Genomic DNA, 22,337 nt, shown 5'->3' on the forward strand with positions numbered 1-22,337 from the left:
AGCCGTAGGTGAGTCAGCCAATGGGAGGGAGAGGGGAGACAAGGTGGTGGTCGCCAGGCACTATGCAGGCAGATGCGTCTGGAGACAGTTTTAGGCAAAATGGGTAAGCCAATGTTCACAGTTCCACCCAAATGGAGGATTGGTAACATTTACAGTTAAGAGGTAAAATAATGTTGAGTGGCAGGGTTTTGCAGAGTAGAGCAATTGCTCTACTCCCCACCCATGCCACACTTACTTTTTTTGGTTGCTGCTGGTTGATGGCAGGTCACTGGCTTCCCCTGCAGACACCTGCTGACACGTTCTGAAGTTGCCTCTGTTGGAGCCACCCTTTGCCTCGGGGTCCTTAGCCGTAGGGGCATCATGGGCAGAGGGCTGCCCTGAGAGGATCAGTTATGACCGTGTGGATGGCCAATCAGGGATGGGGGGCGGCAGGGAGGAGGGACAGCAGAGGATCGAGAAGTGCAAGTGGGGAGGGGTGGGTGCACATAGGGGGCAACACAGGCCTGGGGGCTCAAATTGACAGTAATGAAGTCCGAGGAGGGTCTTGGGCCACAAGCACTCACCTGCTTCCAAAAAAATCAAGGAAGGAGAGCGTGGAGGGCACAAGCAGTAGCCCTTCCTGAATTAGAAAAACACACCAATCAGGGACGGGGGCAGGCAGGGAGGCAGGGTGGCAGAGGATCGAGAAGTGCGAGCGGGGAGGGGTGAGTGCATAGAGTGGGCAACACAGGTCTGGGGGCTCAAAGTGGCAGCAAAGAAGGCAGATTGAAGAGAGTCCCAGAGGTTGAGTATCAAGGAACTCTGTCAGTCAATTGAATACTACTTGCTCTAGGATTTTGGAACAGTGTGGTAGAAGAGACAGGGCGAAAGTTGGCAGGACAGTTAGGACCTAGACCTGGTTTAAGAAGATGGATATAAGGATCTACGTGATTGCTACGAATATAATTTTGAAACCCAAAATACTGAATAATTTTACCCCTTTTTACCGTATATAAATGTGGCGGAAGCCCCCACAATCACCCACAATACCCCTTAACCCTTTTTATTTGCTTAGCTCCACCGCCCCACAAATATGCATTGTAAAAAGGGGGTCTCAAATTTCAGTATTCAAAATTTTGGTCATTCTCTATTTCATGATCCCGATGACAGTAGCAGTCTTATATGATGAGGGAAAAGTGGATGTTAAGAGGGCCTTTCAAAGTCTATCTGGGATAGGACTTGGAAAAGCCAACCTAGGGTTAGGTTAGCAAGGTGTGTTACTCCAGCTGAGCAAAGCCATTAACTGTACTATCTGTTAGAATGTATTTCTAAACTCTGGCCTGGTGGACAGATGTTAAGGAGGCCGCCCTTGTTATGGGAGTTAGCCAAACCAAATAAGGTAGCATAGAGAGAGGCCAAGGCTAAATCTCAAATGAGGGGGGTGGGGTCAAGGGTCCACAAAGGGTCCACACAGTGAAATACCAAGGATTACACTTGTACAGTTCTAAAAATGCTACATTTATTATAGGCCCAAAAGGAAAAAACACTATTTAAAATGACTAATGGCAAGTGTTGGGTTTAATCAAAGGCTCAAACAGGCATGACTAGCCAGCCTTCAAAAACCTTTGCTCTGAAAATTGACCTATTTTTTATTTGTATTAATGTGTAATAGCCGAAACCCAGCTTTTCACATAAAACAATAAACATAATAAAAAAGAAAACAAACAAGAAAAGAAAAACATCCAAATGAAATTCAGATAGCATTTTCACAGTTTCTAAAAATACTGCGGCACAATATAATTTTTACTAAAACACATTCATGATAACTCATTAATCTCAATATCAAAACTTAGTCACATTTCTTAAAATCACACTTTAAATTCATAATTTGACTATCTACAACTTTAAACTTGAGATACTCAGCAAAAAGGTCAGCATAGTATTAAGGGAACGCAAGAGTAGGCATGTGGGTCTGGGGAAAAGCAGTAACCGGTATGAGGGATATGCTATCTAGACTTACGGTCTACAGAAGGCTGAGAGTTTGGAGAAGATACACAAACTGGGTCGTTCGAAAAATGTCAACATCTCCAAAAACAATTCTGAGAATAACTACTTCCATTCCCACAAATTGGCCCAGGAATCTGACACCTAGATCCCAAGTATAGTTAAATGCAGTCAGAATATGTCTGAGCGCCAGGAGACCTGCAGCTGCACATTGCAGATAGCTTCTTTGGGATCTCGGGCTTTATTGCAATGGAACAGTACTTCCCCTGCATGGAGGAGTGTTAGGCAAGATTGTATGCGGCACTGTTTGGGTGCACCACAACAACCTCGACCCCCTGGCAAAAGGGACCCAACCCCCGGGAACAAGTCCGAACCACACAGGTCAGCAGTATGGTTGAGCAGCCAGGTCCATCCCAAGAGGGGTCAATGCGAGTAGCAATGCTGCGACAGTACCACAGCAGCAGCCATCCAAACATACACTTAAGGCTTCTCGACAAAACCATCATCTACTTCACAGTCAGTTGCAATGAAATGCAGCAGTGTTACACTTCGCAATGCTCTCCTTTGGTTGACGATTTCTCTGACTGTAGAAGTCCTGTGAAGATGAAACTTGCTGTGGTCTCCTTAAAGGCTTGGCAGGTGAGAGAAAGACCCCTGGGACCCGTTGATGACTTTGGGCGTCATTGGGTGCATAAGTCACTTTTGGTGTCAAATTTCGGATTTACGTGGTTATCCGACTTTCGGTTCTTCAGTGCTGCAATACAGACCTCTGGACAGCTTCTGGTGACTTGGACTCGACCATTGGAGTCGACATTGGACTCCCACCAAGTCTGGACCCTCAGGACATTTTTATTAGCTTCTGGTGGCCGGCACGCTTTCCTCTGCACCCAGCAACTCTGGACTCTCTCTGGCTGGAAAAAGTGGTCAGTGATGATGGCAAGGATGTCTTTTGAAATGTTCTTAAGCAGTTTGGAACTTTTGCAGCTCCAGTTGTCCAGCAGGTAGACAGCAATGGCTTCCAGCGGTCACGAAATGCACCTCTGGACCCTGGGCGACACCAATGGACTTCTCCGACTCGAGATGTCCAGACACTCTTCTTCAGGAATCACAAAGACCTCTTCCCCGGACAGCAGGCACACAGGACCGTCTTCCAGGGCTATTTGGATGAAGAGTAGGATGTTGCACAATGGTCCATTGTAGCTCCGGAAGAGGTCTCCTTTGCAGGTCCTCTCTGGATCAGTCCTTGGGAGACATGACAGCTTTCGGATTACATTGGAGAAATTGCATCAGCAGACTTCTCCTCAAGCTGGACTTCAAGGAACAGATTCCCCTTGCTAAGCTTCGACTTCAGCTTCTGAACAAATTGGTAAGTGAGAGGTCCCCAGATATAAACATCTGTTCCACATTCCCTCTGGCTGAGCCAGGCTCAGTCAGCCAATCATGCAGAAGAGTATTCATGCAGGCAGCCAATCGGGCTCACAGGCATTCGGGCCATTCACTCCACCCAGACACCCATAACAAAGAATGTGGATTACCCAGCCATTGAGCACACTACACTGCATTCATGTCAGTTTCAGTCAGGGCTGTCTCATTCATTGTGTCACACACACAGAAACCAGACACCCACAACTGAGAATATAAGTTGACACCCAACTCCATTCACATGGGTCCCACCCCTAGAGTGTACCCACAACACACAGCCCCTGGGAAGGCTCCGGCCAGTTTTACAGGAGGCAACCCCAGAGCCATATATAGGATTTCCACCAAGTAGCCACTCAGGACGAAGGTAACAGAGAGAGGGCATCCCAGGTCTTTCGGAAACAAGGTAAAAGGCAATAGAAACAAAGAGGCCACAGTGGTCATCTTGCCTTCGTTTATGGCAGGGCCTGGATATCCCAAAAATGGAGGACACTCAACGCTACTGCCAAATCAGCATGTAGCTGCCACCAGCTCATACCCTGCTCTGTTGGCAGCACAGAGGTGCCCAAAAACACACATAAGGGGTACAAGGGTGTACCCCCACCCATGGGTGCCAAAAAGTAAAATGAAGAGCTGCACTGCCAGAGGTCCAGGCTGGACCTAAGTGGCAGAAAACATAAGGAAAACACAGAGAAGTGGTAGGACATGGACAGAAGACCCTGCCCCTCCATAAGGCATTTCCAGCATCACAACTTCTATCAAAATGACGAAGGCACAACAGTGTCCAAGCAAAGTGTTGGATATTATGCTAATCAAAATATTAGTTACAAAACTGAAATGCAGAGCCAGCAGAACAGGAATCAAAGTTTGTAGGGACCCATTTCAAAATGGTACTTGGGGGGGGGACGCATGGTTTGAATAGATTATAATAAAGGCGCCCTGTTTTTACTGATTTTTACCAATAAGTACAGATAGGAATCAATTTGCTTTCCATCTATATTTATTTGTAAGAATGCAAAAAATAAAAAAGCCGTTTTTTCTGCTTGATTCCCCATGCAGTCTATCAAACATTGCAGGCCAATGGCATTTCAGGCTGGCAGCATGGAGAGTTCAAAAGTACAGAGGCGTAGGCAGGGTAGGGCCTGAGCAGACAAGGCCCACCCAAAATCTGTACATGCCCACTCAGCAGCACTGTGCGGGCATTTACAGATGTTAATATTACTGCGGTGGGCCCAACTGCATCAGCTTCAGGCCCTGGCTATGCCTCTGCAAAAGTGATGTGAAAAATTGTTTCAAAGTTCTACTAATTCCTGACAACATATATCTTAAGTCATCAGCAATCCCAGGAGCAGCCATTTGTTGCTATGAGAAAAATTTAGCTAATGTGGAATCTCTCACTTGTGTCTTGCATGTCTCTTTCAATAAATGCAGAAAATACGGGCTTGAAATGACCGTTTATGACAGTTAATAAATACCGATAAATTCGGAGAAAAATAAATATGGAAAAATCCTTACCGACATCCCACAGAAAGCCTTAGTTATAATGGTGTCCATACCATTAACCCACTCCTATTGTCATGGGAGTGTGTTAGTGGCTACATATCATCAGTCGACATGTTTATTGTGCTCTGCATGGCAAGTTGAAGCACTAAATGTCCACTTACGAAAAGCTATTAAGCCGTTTTTGTCAGCAAAGTGCTGATTATGTAGGCAATAAGGTGATAAGAACGCAGCTGTTAATGCAAGGCCTGGAGTTCATGGACAGACTAAGGGCGCCAGAATATATTTTGGATGGAGGCAGCAGTTTGGGTCTTCAGTGTGGCTCGAGGCCCATGGCCCTGGAATGGTCCCTAGGAATATCTTGTCTTCCTACGGGTCACGTGTAGAGTGACCAGACCTCCAGGTTTTGCTGGGACTGTCCCGGTACTTGCACCTTAGTCCTGGCGTCCAGAGAATTTTTTAAGTTTTAAAACCCTGTCCCGGGATGGGATTGGAGGGACAGGTGGCTACAGTCCGATTTTTTACTGATTGACAAATGCCAAAATCAGGGCCATGCTCCTTGATCGCTTTTCACTTCCCCATTTCCTCTCCCTTCCCCCCTGGCCTATCTCCTCCAATGAGAGTACTGTGCCTGTGAACACAAGCCCACAATTTGCGCCGTAATAGGTTGCCGACACGGAAGTAGGCTAGTTTTATCAGAGTCCAATTTGTGTTTTAGTCCTTCATCTGTGTTATCTCCGCTAAAACTGTACTCCTGCTAGTCTATTGCCCAGCCTGTTTTAAAAAAAAAATCTGGTCACCCTAGTCACAGAATCAAGTTAACTTTTATAAGCACATGGAGATTGTTATTCACCCTCTCTCAAACAATCAGAATGTTCACAGTGGAGTCAATAACGACTGGTATTGACTGCATTATGAACATTCAGACTTCAGATACACATATTCTTAGAAGACACCAGAATTTAACAGATGAACCTATCCATCTTTGTCCTGGTGCTTCTCTTATACAAACTTGGCATGGTGTGAAAATTTTGACAACATAGGGCCTCATTACGAGTTTGGAGATAGCCATGGTGCTATTAGCGCCATGGCTGCTTCCAAAATCGCGTCCGGGTTCTGTAAATGAGGAATTACCGGATCATTCCAACCTTGGAGGACCCAGTAATTGCTGATTCACAAAACCAATCCCCATACCCATTTGAGCCCCCACAGGGCTCAATGGGAATGGGTATGGAGCTAATAACGGTTTCCTTGCGGGACCCGCAAAGGACGTCTGGTCTGACCAGACGTTCTGAGCGGGTACCGCAAGGCAACCTCGTAATAATGTGGAATGGGTTTGCCGGTGCCGGTAAACCCATTCCGCCAGCCTCATAATGAGGCCCTATAGTCTTAAATCCCCATGACCAGCTATTGTGTGATAGTTTGTCAGTAATTAAATGATTGCTAAAGCTAGGCTGGATGCAACGGGTAGAAATGAATTGAAAAAAAGATGCACGTTTAGTACGTAAATGTTCTTTTAATTCTACAACTTCTCAAAGTTCACCGTCTGAACGCATATGCGGATAATCAAATAATCTCCACATATGTTCGGTGAACCAAATTGTTCACCAGAGAGCTGGCTTGGAATGAACATGAGCTTGTGATTCTTCACGATACCTCCTCGAGTTCTACCTTCTCATCGTTTCCCCTCCCTAAAGCCTAAAATACACATTACATAACATAGAACATTATTGGAAAATCGTATGTCGACATTTGGAGATTTTTTTGTAGATTAGTCTCACATATTCACACAGTACCTTTTACTTTTTCTGTTAATGTTCCATTGTTATTTGTGGTGTAAAAGCTGTGCAAAATAGGAACTGTTGCTTGTGAACTACAATAGAATGCAAGATATTAATAGACTGAAATACCTTCTTGGCATTTTGGGGATCCACAGCTGCATGACACTTGGCAAAGGGGCCATTGGGATCTGTTAGGATTTGGCAATGTTCAGTTGCATAATGTTCTGGAATGATACATTTGAGAAGATTATGTTAGCATTTATTGACACTGATCTTTCACACTGTTTCTGAGATCTAGGGGAATTTTTAAATAGTTCAGAAATGGTAGTGTGTAACAGTAGGCTGAAAGTGTCCATAACAGATGCAAACCCAAAACCTAACACTGGAGTCCCCAGCCATGTGATCCCGCTCAACGCTTGTAGTTTTACAGAACAACAATGTAAATCAAGGATCTGTCACTCTCAGTGTAGACTGGCTGTAAGCAATTTTTTCTTTGGCCATGCTGTATAATTTAGAGCAGTGAGGTTGTGGTGTGCATATGCTCTCGATCATGTTCTTGATTATACACCTATATAGCAAGCAAATGTGCAAACTATTGTGTCTTTGTGCCTTGGGTTTAGTAAATGATTCTACAGTCCATAAATTGAATTGCTGAACACGCTTATAATTTAAAGTTTCAAGCAAGCTACTCTAAGGCCACCGTCAGCATACTAACACGAGAAAAGGCTATGATAAAAAAAACATCAATCTTCTACAATTACCATTCAACTCCAGTTAAGAAATAATGTGTGTCAACTATTTTTCCACCATTTTGTGCGGTGAATAGAACTTTGTTTTGCTGATGATAATTTGGAGTGACTCACCAGAAAAGGGACCTGTCTGCAAATGGACAAAGTAGTAGCAGTACCTGGTTGCAGGTGTTTTCCTTGTAAGGACTACTCGTCCCCTCCCCCCGATGATCTGACTCCCCTCTAAGATCTTCTGCCACATTAGACAACACACACACACAGATGGGCACCACAGAATTAGCCATTAGCACAGTAACAGTAATCCAGTCATGAATAAACTCTCCTCTATAAACCAATCACACTGTCCCATGTTAGTGGCTAACCAAACCGAAAGCACTGTAGTATATCAGATCTTGGGCTCTTCGATAAGGATACCATACTCGCAGGTGTCTCTACCACAAGCATTGGAAGAAGATTGGTAATCAGGAACTGGGTACTTCCACCCCCCACATCACAAGTTTTGTATCTGCCTCTCCACCTGTCCCACTAATGAACCCAACCCCCCTTTTATAGATCTATGTGCAACAAGACCACCAATAGTAGGAGAAGACACTATAAAACACCACTTACATTACATTACTGTTTAGCCCTCATCTGTCATCTTGACATAACATGAAGCTTGCTGCCGCTAGGTCTGACTGTAGGGCAACATACCTTTAAGGACCCACCAATGATCAATTTCCCCACTCTTTTCCACCAATCTTCAGCAATCTTTATGGACTGGAAGCCACTTTGCTATGAAATCCCAGGGCAGACTGCAGGCAGGCCTCATCACATGGATTTTTCCAAAACCTCTCTAATTCCATTTAACCTTCAGAGGACCAAATAATCTCAGATATCTCCCTTCTTGGCTATTTCTCCAGCCCAAGTCATTGTGAGGCAGACACTGCTAATGTGACCACATCAGCCTAAGTTCAAGGTGCACTATGTGCCTTTGCACTACTGGGTCAGCTACCCTATTCAGGAATTCAATTGTCTTTGCCTTTTGTAGCACTAGCACATTATGTCCTTGACCCATCATCTGATACCACCCAGTGGTGCTTGGTACACAATGCTCTGATGTACTGTGAGAACCACCAAGATATTTAGAAGGAATTTAAAAACACCTACTTATTTTGTTTCAGCTAGAGACCCTCCTCACCACACACTATCACTGTGCATGAGAAATCTCTTCAAAACAAATCTTTTTCAAACCAACGCTGATGTCAGATTGGACAATCTCTTTCAGCCTACCTAGTGTTCAACCTAAGGAAAGGTTCTTTTGGTCAAATACTCATTGTGTCTTCCTCCAGCATCAGCCATATGACCATTGACATCATCCTCTACCACAAAGGATAGGCAATGATTCATGGTAGACAGAGCAATTCAAATCTCGTGTTGCCAATTGATTCAGACAGCCTTGAATATCATCTGCTTCCTCATTTTTCCCTTTGAGCATCTCAATTCAGCCAACGCCCCACAAAGTGACTTGCAGATAGTCTCCAGCACAACCCACTTAGGACCAATATGGTTTATATTTTATTTGTTTTCATTTTATTGATTAAAGCGCTGACCTAGCTAGAGAGCAGCAGAGCGCTGAACAGGATGTGGGCAATCAGTGTTTGGGCTGGCATGTTTTAACAGTAGCACAGTACTGTGAAGTGCAGTCTATGCATCGATTAGGATTAGTCCATGGTCATCTGCTGCTGAAAAAGGGATATTTTGAGAGACATTTTCGAAATTGGAGATTTGGAAGGGCATTCAAGCCGATACCAGGATTGAGTTACGGTGGGTGGGTGCATGACAAGATGAGGGTTGTTTGCGGGTCCTCTCTTTGTGGACTAGTTGATTCGGGTTGGTTGGTTGAATCCTGGGAAAATAGGTTGTGTCACCTTATTTAGCTGCAGGTACAATGGTATGCACACTTGTGACTGCAATTTTACCAATCCGGTTTGCATTCTGCACCATTTGGTACATGGCTCCAGTCTAGAAAATCACTTTGAACATTCACAATCTGTTCTACCAAGGTCAGCCAATTCCCAACAGCTGCCTTCAAAGGTGCAAATGGCTTGGATGTCTGGTCATTGGTGCCCGGTTCCCAGGTCTATATGCTGCTACCCGAATGGCCTCCGAGTCTTCCTTCAAATATACTGCCCATCTGATGCCATCCTCGTGGGTGCTCTGCTGCACTCTTGATTGGCACCTTAGTGCCATTGACAGCCAGTAGCATCTATAATATAATCCCACTGCAATCCCACCTGCATGGTAACAATGCTCTGTTCACTTGTGTCACTGACATCAGAGGCACTCCTGCTACAAGAAGTCCTGAAAGCCTTAGCTATCAAGATTGCTCAAAGGTCTCACGAAGTAGAACCATATTACACCAAACTGATAGCCACTCACAGTCTGCCTCTCCACAATAGGATCACCTTGCAAAGACGCTGAATGTGGAACAAAATGCAAAGCCCAAGACCTAGATGCAGCAAAGCAAAGAAGCCTACCCAAGTGAGTGCTGAGCCCTGCGAGGTCACCCTGGATACACAAAGGCACTGGGGTGAACGGGAGAAGCGGGAGGCTGCTGGGGCAATGTTTTATGAAGAGCCGAACTTGTGAAAGCCATGAGGGCGATATACAAACAGTGAACCAACGTAACTGGACATATGAGGAACAAGTAAAGAATGTGACAAATAAAGTTGAATGCGAAACTGAGAAAAAGTGGAAGTGAATACTGTGGGACGCAGGGGAAAAAGCCACAAGAAGTATTTCTATAAGAGTGGGGAGAGCACTCCATAAGAAGGTGTAAAAGGTGTTGTGACATAAGACTACAAAGTAAATCAAGTAACGAGAGAGAGGGTCCAGTAGAAAGAACCCAGGAGAGGGGGATTCCTAATTCAGATAAAATAATAACAAACATCAGAAAGGTTGGATATCAAAATCGTGTGAGACTTAAAGTAAAAGGAAAGAATGTTAGCCTGTATGTCAAGGAGAAGCCATATATATATATATATATATATATATATGAGACTTTCAGAGAAACAAGACCAAAAACAGTTGGGAGGAGCTACAAGAGCTCAAAGATAAAACCACAAGAGATTGTCAGAGGAAATTAATAAAAGAAACATATTTCTTCAGAGATATATTTGTATACTGAAGAAGCATCCGGAACAAATAAAACCCTGAGAGAAAGTCAGAGGATAAAAGGCAGAAAGGGAAACGTCCAGAAGACAAGAGACATTCTTCTGCCCTACTTTAGTTGTTTTATATTAGTGGTAGGAACAGGTAGAGTTAGGTTTTGACATAGGAAATTTGTTTTGGACTTCCTGACCACAGACAAGCACTTTTAGTTCCTTTAGTAAGCTGGGGAAATCCCTATAGCAATAGGGAAAGATAGGCCTTTTCTTTATCATTTCATTGAGAGTATTGCAATGTCCACAATGTGTCCGACTCCTTTTTCTGACCCGCCACATTACTCAGTGGCTTCCGATAAGGCGTTCACCCTTGACACAGCCTTGTGGAATCGCCCCTATAGGTAGTATTCAGTAGCTGCAATAGGTCAGGGTTTCCCATGTGCCATGAGCATGCATGACACATCTATATCATTTTATATAATCAATTATTGTATCATACAATATGATCTTAAGCACTAAATGGGTGTGCATTTTACCATAGCGATGGAGCTGTGTCTCTTTATGCCCCAACCATGAAGATCACATTTGAGTACTTTAGAGTCTGCAATATTTCGACATATTGTCATGGCCCCACTGGCACATATCCTCACCAAATAGGAAATTGGATTCCACTCGAAATCAAGCTGTGTTTAAAGCTGTAGGACTAAAATCCTTCCGAAAGGTTTGTTTGGTTGCAACAGAGCGTTGCCACTAAAATCAGCTATTTCAAACTGAATACCCAAAAGGAAATGGTCCCCCTTCTGCTAATGTCAAACGGGTTACACGGGTCTTTTAAGCTATCATGTGACTGTTTGTTTACTGCATGGGTTCTTTTCGATTCTCCCTACCTAATGAAATACAATCTGCAATGGGCTGAGAACTGAGCCCATACTCACTATTACAGAAAACAGGCGGCATTACTTATGTCACTGAAACTGTACAGTGTATCCCACCTAGAAAACCATTAATTTCGAGATCCCGTAACTCAGACACAAAGCTATATACAGCCATATGACTCTTGGCCTTGATAAGGGGCGTCCATCCTCTCTTCCTGACAAAAAATCACTTAGGATTGGCTTCTCAACTTCTAGCTAACCACTGCTCAAAATATACTCACATTGTGGTACACCCTTTCAAAATCATGTGTACTTCCTTTGAAATTCTCTTTTAGTGAAACCCGTGCACCCCATACAGAGCTTAAGCATAAGCTGTCATTCATGCCCTATACGCATCCATGATTTTTTTGAATTTATCCCGTTTCTCACTGACACTAAACCATGTGACGTAGTTTTCTGGGGCTATGTGCCAAAATCTCAAAACCACATATAAAAAGCTTGTCACAAGTTTGAAACATGGCATGGCCAAACACTTGACACTGCCTGGTTTTCAGCCTGTGATAATTTGGTAATTTTTATTTGATACCCTCTATGAGTCAGAAATATGCTTTCAAATAGTGTTTGATTTTCCCATCTCTACAATGAATGAAATTGTGATTGTTCATCTAGTACTTGCCATTATCCAGGTTAACACATGTAGGAGAGGTTGTACGCGGACACAGTTCTGTTTGCCATGAAACTGCAAATGCATCAGATGAAGTTTCCAATATATTCACGCTGGACATAAAGTCATTGCTATCCGAATTGTCGAAGGATCCACAAAGCCCTTAAAATGAAAACAAAACGCAATAGTCAAATATTATTTTTCCAAGTTCACACATATTGACAAATGTTCTGAATTTGCAGAATTCACAGTTTTGTGTATATTCAATAACTATACTTAATGTATGAGGCCCACAATTCTGAATGTCCCATACGTTAATGCCCAAAGAAATCACAATGTTTCTAAGAATTTTCAGGTGGCAGATGATAAACTGTCAAACAAAAATGCATCTTGTCTTAGTGGAGTGACCACAACTGTTGCAAATAGCTCATTGTCACATAATGCAAGCAGCATCTCTGTGCAAGCAGGTGAACACAGATGGACATGTAGATTTGACATGAAACTAATCAGTAATAGAAATGTTACTGTTTTGTTTATGTAGTAGTACAGTATACAGGTGTGGTTGTCTTTTTTTGCTCTACAACAGAAGTATACTATGCTAACCTGGAAGTGAAAAACTCAACAATCACAATAACTTTTCCATGCCCCCAAATAGAATAGAATAGAAAGGTTGTATGGATGGTACAAGTTGACAGGTAGTCCAGAACATATTGTATGTAAGTTTGTCACATGCTTTCTTTTATGAAACATTTCTTTGGATTTCTCTGGGAGTGTCAACTTCAAGTCCGAGCATGCAAGCTTTTGCTTAGTTTTCAGTTTCTTAAAAGTCTCAGGGACTTTGACTCCAAGTCTCCACATACACTCTTTTTATTAGTTATTATCTTGAATGTTCCCAGCACTTAACCCAACATGCTCTTTTACTCTTAAACCCTCATTATTAGTGCCCAGATGTTTAGTGGAATTACTGCATGTGGTAAATCCAGTCATCTTGTGTGTAATTCCAGTAATATTCCCCATTGCAAGAAATGTGCTTGTTTGGCGGTCCCAAATCAGAATTTACAGATATATCATGCGTGGTGTTTCTCTAAAATCCTCATAAAAATGCCTCAGCTTGCATAGGTTTGCAAACCCACCTGTACTAACACCAACCTTCCCTCAGAGTAAAGGGGCCTTCTAAGACGGAAGGGATATGGCGAACCTCCAGAGGACTCAAGAACATCCATAGAGGGAAGGGAAATCAGACCCCCTAGGAAGCAGTTACTTTCATCCAGCATTCGAAAAACTATCTTGAACCTGCTCTGCACACAACCTGGTCACCATAGAGCATCCAGAATGACCACCACAGTAGCTATAACTACACACTGGCCTTGTTCTGTCCTGTAAGGAGAGAAGTTTGATCAATCACATCCCTCAAAGGTTTCAATCGCACTGCTTCAGACTCTCAACCCAACTTCAGAGTGGAACGTGGAGGAGAGCTACCAGGCAGTGGGAGCAGAGGGGATGGCTGGAGAGAGTTGGCAGAAGAGAGGGAAAGGCAAGACTTGCATATAGAGGAGGAGGAGGAGGTGATTGGTGGAAACAGTTTGTAGAAGAATGCATCAAAGTTGAGGAAGAGATTGTTGGGGTGGCTAGTAGAGGATATGTGGTGGAGAAATTACACCATAAGGATTAGGAGGTGATTGTTGGAGATGGCTAGTAGAGTAGAGGTGTTGCAGACAATTGCATGTGGAGGAGGAGAAACTGACATATGGAGATGGGAGGCCAAAATAGATTAGTCGAGATTGCAGCAGGGTGAGGTAGAGGATTGGAGAAGCAGGAGGAGGTAGCAGGAGTTGGAGGTTAGAAAGTGGAGATGGAAGTTAGTTACTTACCTGTAACTGTATTTCTCCAGCATTGGTATCTTCCATAGATTCACATGTGTGTTATATTAGGAGAAGTGCAGAGGGGTTGCTGAAAGTAGAACGGAGGACAACAACAACTATAGAGGCAAGGAGCTACTAATCCGGGACAATAGGCAGAAACGAGGTGGAGCATGTTACATCAAAAAGGAAGAGGGGGCAACCATCAAGTGTGGGAGTGTGACATAGCCTATTGTACCATAAGGAGATAGTGGCATGGAGAGGCCAGAAGAGAGACGATTGGGAACAAATATGACCAAGAAGTGCCATGAGGAATGTTAGGACCACTGGGTGAAGATTTTAGCAGGCTAGGTCAGCCCTATGCAGGCTCAGACAGTGGGATGAGGAACGAGAGGGGGCAAGGAGATCATTCTCATATTAGAGGTGATGTGGGTACAATTTCCCCAGCTTGCCCAGCAGATCAAGGAGCCTCTTTCTCGCTTCTCCTGGGAAAAGGGATTCAACAGACCCAACTCCTGTGTCAACTGGAAATAGCCTATGGAATAGGTCCATGAAATCCTACAATTGAGGAAGCAAAAAAAGAGGTTTTGGGGTCCCTTGTGCCAGCAACACATAGTTGGGGAAGGTGGCACAACCTCCCTGATACTTTGAGGACTTCGATTTGAAGGCCAGAATCAAGGAGTGGTCCTGGAAATCGCAGGCAGAGGGACTCATGTGAAGAGCCAGAGAAGAAAGATTGTGAACCATGAGAGTTCCCAGCACTAGAGTTTGGGAAGGTGACATAACCTCACCTCTACTCCACAAACTAGAACTCTCTAGCTGGAGCCTGGACACCAGGCAACCACCACTGGAAAGAAAGTGACTGGCAAGGAGAAGTATCACTGCACTATGTTTGTTAGACTGCTTTCTTTTTCTTTGGCCTACAGATAAACACTCCCCCTTTAGTTGCCCTGTGTACATATTCAAAATTATAGTGCTAAAGCAAAAAAACGGTATTGGTACCCTTATTGTTCCTCACCATTCGCTACATTGAATAGCCTAATGATGGCCTTAGTTATTATGTGCTTCAGTTTCCCAGGGCATGGACTTTAAGACACAGCCTACATTATGGATATGTGCAAATAGATTTTTGGTGGGCTTTATAAACATTCCCTCTTGATTCCAGCATGTGCATACCTTTCTGCGTGGGTTTTAGGGGAAAAATATCCTGGGCCCAGCAGTCAGCATTCCTCCTCTGTTTTACTTTTTCAATACACTCTAGGAACTTTCTCGTGTTTTTCATGAGATCCTCGTCCAACTTTCGCCATACATTATTTATTCCTTCATCCATTTTTCAAGTAAACCCCAGGAGACTCTGTCCTGGCTCCAACCAACAACGTTTGCCTCCTGCTTACTTTTTACCTTGGCTTTGGTAACACCTCGGTCGAGTTCAATATGGACCATTTCTGCTTTCATTCAGCTTCCAATGGTTTCCTGGAAAACTTCCTCCCAGTACCAGCTATCAGTTTTTCTCTGTGCCTTTGGTATCATTGGCCTCAAATACCTCCATTTTCCTTCATAGACACCGCAGGTGCTATCCTACTGCACTGTAATTGCTGCAGTCTGCACAGCTCTCTGCATCTAACGTTGCAAGGTACCTCCACTCTCTGGATTCTGCTCATTCCTCACATTTCCCTCCCCTGGGTAAGGCTCCCCCAGCAGGTTCACTCTGGCATTACGTTTTGCAGTCCCAATCTCAAACTGTTTCTGTGGTGATGTACTCTCTTGGCACGTCCTAGCTTGCCTACCCCCTGCTGCAGCTGACAGTCAGTATTTGACATATGCTGAACCGGCACTTCCCTCTCTGCCAGCTGGAACATTCAACAGCTTTTCTTTTAGCTATTCTGCTACAGCTCCTTCTCTCGTGCCTGCACTACCACATACAATATCATGAGGCAAGACTCGTTGACACTCCGCCAGTTTGTTGTGCGGGGTGGCTTTTCACTGTCAAATTTCATCCCAAAGCCTACTTTTTGTTTTTTAAAACATTTTTTATATTGTATATGGTTAAAGAAACTTCAACCTTTACAAAAGAAAAAAAAGCACATACCATTAAAATTTTACTTCCGCACAATATATAAAAAAGGAAGAAATACATTTTAATTTCTTAAAATCCGTTTAAAAAAAAAGAATACCTTAAAACCCATCATATGTTACTATGTAAACATAAATCATGGCAGGATCGGGTAACATCTTACATTGTCCCGCTAACCCAGGGGCCCACACGTTTCTTAGTAGGTCAGTCGTGCATATAACAATTACAACTGCAGTTATTAAAATGTCATTCCACCTGCAAATGTAAACACCTTAAAAAAACAATCACAGCTATACATGTTGAAGTGGGATAACCCTGCAAGCAATATAACCAAAAGGATTCACCATCTACAAACGAAATTTCTTTTACAACATATGCAAAGAAAAAAGGGTACAGTGCATGTAAACCAGTGCAATGGACCGCCAGATGTTTCAATGTTTCTGATGTTTTTAAGTGTTGCATGGAGGGATAATCATGGAAGTTGTTTATGGTCTGACATCAATCAAAGGAATATAATGATGGCTTTATTATTGTAGGGGAATTAACCAGATCCATTTTGTCCTTTCTGATTTCCCTCAGAATTGTCTCACAGAAAGCTTCAATAGTTACCAGGGTGGGGTTAGATTTGCACTCCAAAACACTCAGCAAATCTTCATATGGTGTGTTCCCCTGGGAATTTAAGATGCGCCCATAAAATGTCAGTGTCCTCCACTTTACCTCCACCTACAGGGACCCACGCCCCAACTCAAAACGAGTAGCCATCCCAGGCACAGCATTCAGGACTCTCAACAACCTCCACGAAATATATGCTTCAATGTTGTCAAAGTGGTTCGCAGCTTCTGGGCAAAGTAGCTCCGATCCATATGATATGATATGAAAAGTCATTTATAACACGGCTGTACACAGTGACAATGTTTCTAAGCACAACTAGACAAGGGGGGGGACCGAGGGAGGACAAAACAAACGATCTTACTAGGCCTTGTGTCATTCAGATCAGGCAAGTGCAAACAATGCAAAGTGCAGGGGGAGGGAGAAGAACAAGTTACTTACCCCTGGTAACCTTCTTTTGACTGGATGTTCCTCCCAAGTAGTCCTCATCTTTGATATTCGATATCCATCTCCAGCTGCTACGGCAAAAGAATTCCGGCAGAGGGCGCTGTGTGCTGATGCAATCTACTCAATGTCCCTCGAGGGCCTCCCTCTCAAAGATTATGGGCCTCATTACAACTTTGGCGGTAGCCGTACCGTTATTAACTGCATGGCTGCCGCCGGAGTTGCATTTTTTCCGGCACCCGTGAATGGGCAAGAACTGGGTCATGCCGATCTCGGCGGACCTGGTAATTGCCCATTTTTGGGTGCCGGAATCAAGGGTGTCCCGATCCCCAGTCTGCCCCATAGGGCTGAATAGGGATGGGGACTTCGGATGCACCGGCACATTCAGAGTTGTGCCGGTGCATCCGATGTGCTCTGCTCGCGGGTACCGTTACATCTGCCAGGAAAAACCTGGCAGGTGGAACGGCACCCGCGAACAGAGCACGTAGTATGGCGGTCTGGGAACTACGGTACCGGCATGCTTACCGGTACCGTAGTTCCCGGACCGCCAGGGTCGTAATGAGGCCCTATGTCTTTGAAGGCATATATAACACGCGCATTTCTGTTTCTCTTACAGTAGAAATACCTGCATAACCATGGGACTGACCGTACTTAACTTTGAAGGAGTGAAAGCTGATATAGCATGGACATTCTACTGTGGGGTAGGTTGGGAGGGCGATGAGGAATACGTGGGAGTGACATCCAGTCGAAAGAACGTTATCAGGGGTAAGTAACTTGTTCTTCAAATGGATTGTGTCTTCCCATGTATTCCTCATCTTTGATAGACTCTCAAAGCAGTATTAGATTTGGTGGAGGGTGTAAGAATTTAGTTTTCAACTGCTTTCATGAACCAAGTGCAGGAGAGCTTTCCCAAAGCTTCCATCCTGATGGAGGGAAGACTCCAGGCAGTAATGTTTTGTGAACGTGTGAATAGTAGACCGCGTCGCTGCCTCACAAATACTTTTAATTGGTACGTCCCTTTGCAGGGCAGTAGAGGTAGTGAAGCCCCTCATGGAATGGGCCCTTAATCCTTCGGGAGGATCCTTGCCTGCCAGTCTGTAACATTCCGAAATTTCCAGAATGATCCACCTGGATAAGGTCTGTTAAGTAACAGCCTAACCCAGCTTGTGACCTGTACATCCAATGAAAAGCTGATCATCAATACAAAGTTTGATAGACTAGATTTGTAAAAACTCAGAACTCTGCGGGGGTCCAACCTATGTAATCTCTCCTCCTTGCCAGGAGGAGGTGGAAGATAGAAAGAAGGTAAAACATTTTCTGCCCTACGTGAAAATCAGAAATAATTTTGGGCAAAAATGAAGGCTTAACCTTCAGGACAAACCCTATCTTTATGGAAGATAGTAAAGGGTGGCTTGAATGAAAGTGCCTGCAATTCACTCACTCTGCGGGCTGAAGTTAAAGCTGCCAAGAGAATGGTTTTAAAAGTTAACAACCTTAATGGACATGAATGTAAATGTTCAAAGTGTGCACACATTAGAAATGTTAGTACCATATTAAGGCCCCAAACTGGAACCTGGAAGGGACATGGGGGGAACACATTGGTGAGCCCCTTTAGAAAATGTGTCACCAGTGGAATTTTGAAATATGAACATTCTTCTGACGAGCACTTAAAGATGGATAGCGCTGCTAAATAGCCTTTAATAGTTCCAACCTGGGGCCCCAGATTGGCTAAGGATAGTAGAAAGGATAACACTTCTGGTGTTTGGCACAGAAAAGGGTCTACATTCTTGTCTTTGCACAAGTTGCAGAATTTGTTCCAATGGCAACGGTACAAGGACTTTGTTGCTGGCCTTCTGGCCGCAAGCAAAATCTCCATTACGTCAAGCGGGAGGTCCCAATCCCTGTATCTCAGCCTTTCAGAAACCATGTGTGGATGCTGAATGTCTTGACCTCTGGATGGAGAACCCGACCCGCCTCCCTCGAGAGAAGGTCCTCTCTTATTGGAAGACATATTGGCGGGCAGGTGGACATGTCCAGAAGGTCTGTGTACCACGTCCTCCTGGCTCAATGTGGGGCAATTAGGATGATTTGTTTCCTGAACTTTCACAACCTCCTGATCACATGAGGAATGATGGGGACCGGAGGAAACATGAACAGGAATGGAAACTCCCAGTCCACTACGAACGCATCTCCTAGTGCTCCTCTTGGGGAAAATTCCCTGAAGCGATACAGTTTGCACTTCCGGTTGACACTGGTCGCGAGTAGATCCACTTCAGGGGTTGCCCAAAGGGTGAAGATCTCTTGAAGGACTTCCTGAGCTAGTTCCCACTGTTGGGAGACTTTGCTCTGCTGATAGAGAGATTCCTTCTTGAATTGCCCATTACCAGAGCTGCATTGCCTCTCTGCACAGTAGTAGTGACCTTACACCTCCTCTCGTGTTGAGGTAGTACATGGCCACTGTGTTGTCTGTCATTATCAGGGCATTCTTTCCCTGCACAGAGGGCAGAAAGGCCTTCAGCGCTAGTCTGATTGCCCTCAGCTCCAAAATATTGATAAGTAGTTTGGACTCGGATGGAGATCAATGACCGCAGACTGTGAGATTTTTGGTGTTGGCTCTACACCACGTGAGTGAGGAGTCTGTCATTACTGTTATCTGTGGCCATGGTTGCCAAAAGGGTTCTCCTTTCAGAATGTTGTCCTCGCAGGCCCACCACAGAAGATCCTTTGTGACCCTGCTTGGAACCTGAAGTAGGTCCGACATCTTTCCTGAGAACTGGGACCATTATGTTCTGAGGGCCCATTGAAGGGATCTCATTCTCAGGCAGGCCTCTGGCACCAGAAAAATGAACGATGCAGGATGCCATGAGGCCGAGCAACCTCAAAAAATCGAAGGCCGGGAGATGCTGCGTACTCTGAAACTTCTTGACCATCTGCAGAATGTCTAGACCCCTCACCTTGGGTGGCAAGCTCTTTCCCAAGGAAGTATCCAGTACAGCTCTGATGAACTGGAACTTTTGAGAAGGTGTCCTATGGGACTTCTTGTAACTGAGGGAGAAGCCCAGTCTCTGAGTGGCAGGTCACTCTGAGATCATGCAGAACTTATTCAGGAGAACGCACCCTGATCAGCCAATCGTCCAGGTGGGGGTAGACATGAATCTCCCCCCTCCTGAGACTCGCTGCCACCACCGCCATCAGTTGGGTAAAAACCCTGGGGGCAGAGGTCAGCCCGAATGGCAGAACTCGAAACTGATAATGAGAACCACCAATAGCGAACCTCAGGTATTTTCTATGCTTGAGATGGATTGGCACATGAAAATAAGCATCCTGAAGGTCCAATGACATATCCAATACTAGGCCTGAAGGATCTGAGAAAGTGTGACCATCTTGAACTGGACGTTTCTGAGAAACCTGTTCCAATATCTCAAGTCCAAGATGGGTCTCAGTCCTCTGTCCTTCATGGGTATTAGGAAATATGGAGAATACCATCCCGTGTACCTCTCCGCTACAGGCACTGGTTCTATAGCGCCTTTCTCTAGCAGGGTTACAATTTTCTGCACAAGGAGCGGATCTGGACTCCTCATAGTGTATGTCCCCGGTAGATTGCTTTGAGGTCTCTGAATGAAAGGAAGGCAGTTCTGGTGGGCTATGGTTTACAATGTCCAAATATCCAAAGTAATGTCTCACCATTCTTCTAGAAGCTGTGACAGTCTGCCCCCCACTGGTGAACTGTGACTCAAGACCTCAGAGAGGTTTTGAGGCAGCCGATGCAGTGGCTGATGGTAAAGATGACCCTGCTTGAGCGGACTTCGCACCTCTCCCTCGTCCACCACGAGGGAATCATCTTTGGCCTCTTTGACCAACCATTCCTCTCCATCTTCCAAATGAGGAGCAGTAGTGAAAACATCTACCCCTCCAAGGCTGTCCAATGGGGCGAAAGGGCTGAGGCTGCCTAATAGCGGCACCTTAAGATTTGACTGACGCTTTCGAGGTCTGCAACTTCTCAAGGCTCTCGTCAGCCTTGTTGCCAAAAAGGTGAGACCCATCAAAGGGCATGGTGAGGAATATGAATTGCACTTCTGCTGCAAAACCCGACTTCCGCAACCACGTAAATTACAGTGCTTGTAGCCATGGCTCTGCTGATGCTGTCAGCAGAATCCAGACCCGACTGAAGAGACTCACACATGGCTTCTTTGCCATCTCCAATAATAGCCAAGAATCTGTCTCTTTCTTCCCTCTCAGGAATGTGCTCTGCCACCAAGGAAATGCAGTCCCATAGAGTGAATGAGAATGTTGCAAGGGCACATGTGGAGTTGGCTGATTTGAACGCCATACTCCCTGCAGAAAATACTTTTCTTGCCCATCCATCTACTCTTTTGTCATCCCTATCTGGAGGAATAGTAGGATAAGCTGCCTGCTTGGAAGTTGCAGTGCTGCCTGTACCACCAGACTCTCTGGAGTGGGGTGTTTAGACAGGTAGTCATGGTCACTACTGGAAGAGCGGTATTTTTTTATCAGATTTTTGTTCACTGCCGGATTCGTTTCTGGTGACTCCCAATTTGCTGCCACCCTTTTTTTGGAGAGCAATAGGAAAAGGCAGGATAGGGTCCATCTGTGGGCCCTTCTAAAGGATGCCCGTCAGATCAGCTTGTTCAAATGGTAAAGGAGGCCTACTCCACCCCATATAGTGTACCACCTTGGATATCAGCTGCCTATGTGAAGCATCACCGTGCTCCCCAGCCTCTGGACTTCCAAAATCTAGCACAGGTGAGGTGTCTACACCACTGGATGTCTGTAAATTATCATAAAGGTCTTTCAACCTTGAGTCTTCAGAAATAAAACTTTCAGGCGCACATTTGGTGTACCAAATTGGAGACCAAATGGTGCATCTTTGCATGAAGGTTCATTCTCCTCACATGTTTAGGTTAGAGAATTAAAATATTCTTTCCTTCGTAAAGGAACATACTTTTTTCAGGTATAGGCATCAAGAGTTTGATAAACTGTGGATTAGATGCTCGAGGAGTCAACAAAACCTTTTAGGTTTAGATGGGGTGCTTGGCGTTGACGGTACAGCCCGCGTCGATGGCTCTGCTGGCATTGATGGCACAGCTGGAGTTGGTGGCGCAGCTGGCGTCGATGGCGCAGGTGGTGTCGATGGGGCAGCTGACACATAAAGTGACGCCGATGTCAAGGGCTTGGCTGGCGTTGAGGGTGCAGCAGACATCGATGGTGTGGGT

General features: G+C 44.7%; 1 protein-coding gene across 50 annotated transcripts in view; it reads right to left on the minus strand.

Annotated features, from left to right (window-relative positions):
• The window catches only part of LOC138513982 (mucin-19), a 1,848,798-nt gene that overhangs the window by 1,081,885 nt on the left and 744,576 nt on the right, over window positions 1-22,337 (minus strand). For all 50 annotated transcript variants that reach the window (XM_069629210.1, XM_069629207.1, XM_069629194.1 and 47 more), the window contains exons 37-38: window positions 12,130-12,279; window positions 6,813-6,907 (exon numbers count right to left, since the gene is read on the minus strand). In XM_069629210.1, coding sequence (XP_069485311.1) covers window positions 6,813-6,907; window positions 12,130-12,279 — 245 coding nt within the window. The remainder of the gene's footprint in view (window positions 1-6,812; window positions 6,908-12,129; window positions 12,280-22,337) is intronic.

Source organism: Ambystoma mexicanum, chromosome 12, assembly GCF_040938575.1.
Source record: "Ambystoma mexicanum isolate Mex_15411 chromosome 12, UKY_AmexF1_1, whole genome shotgun sequence".
NCBI classification, from domain to species: Eukaryota; Metazoa; Chordata; class Amphibia; order Caudata; family Ambystomatidae; genus Ambystoma; species Ambystoma mexicanum.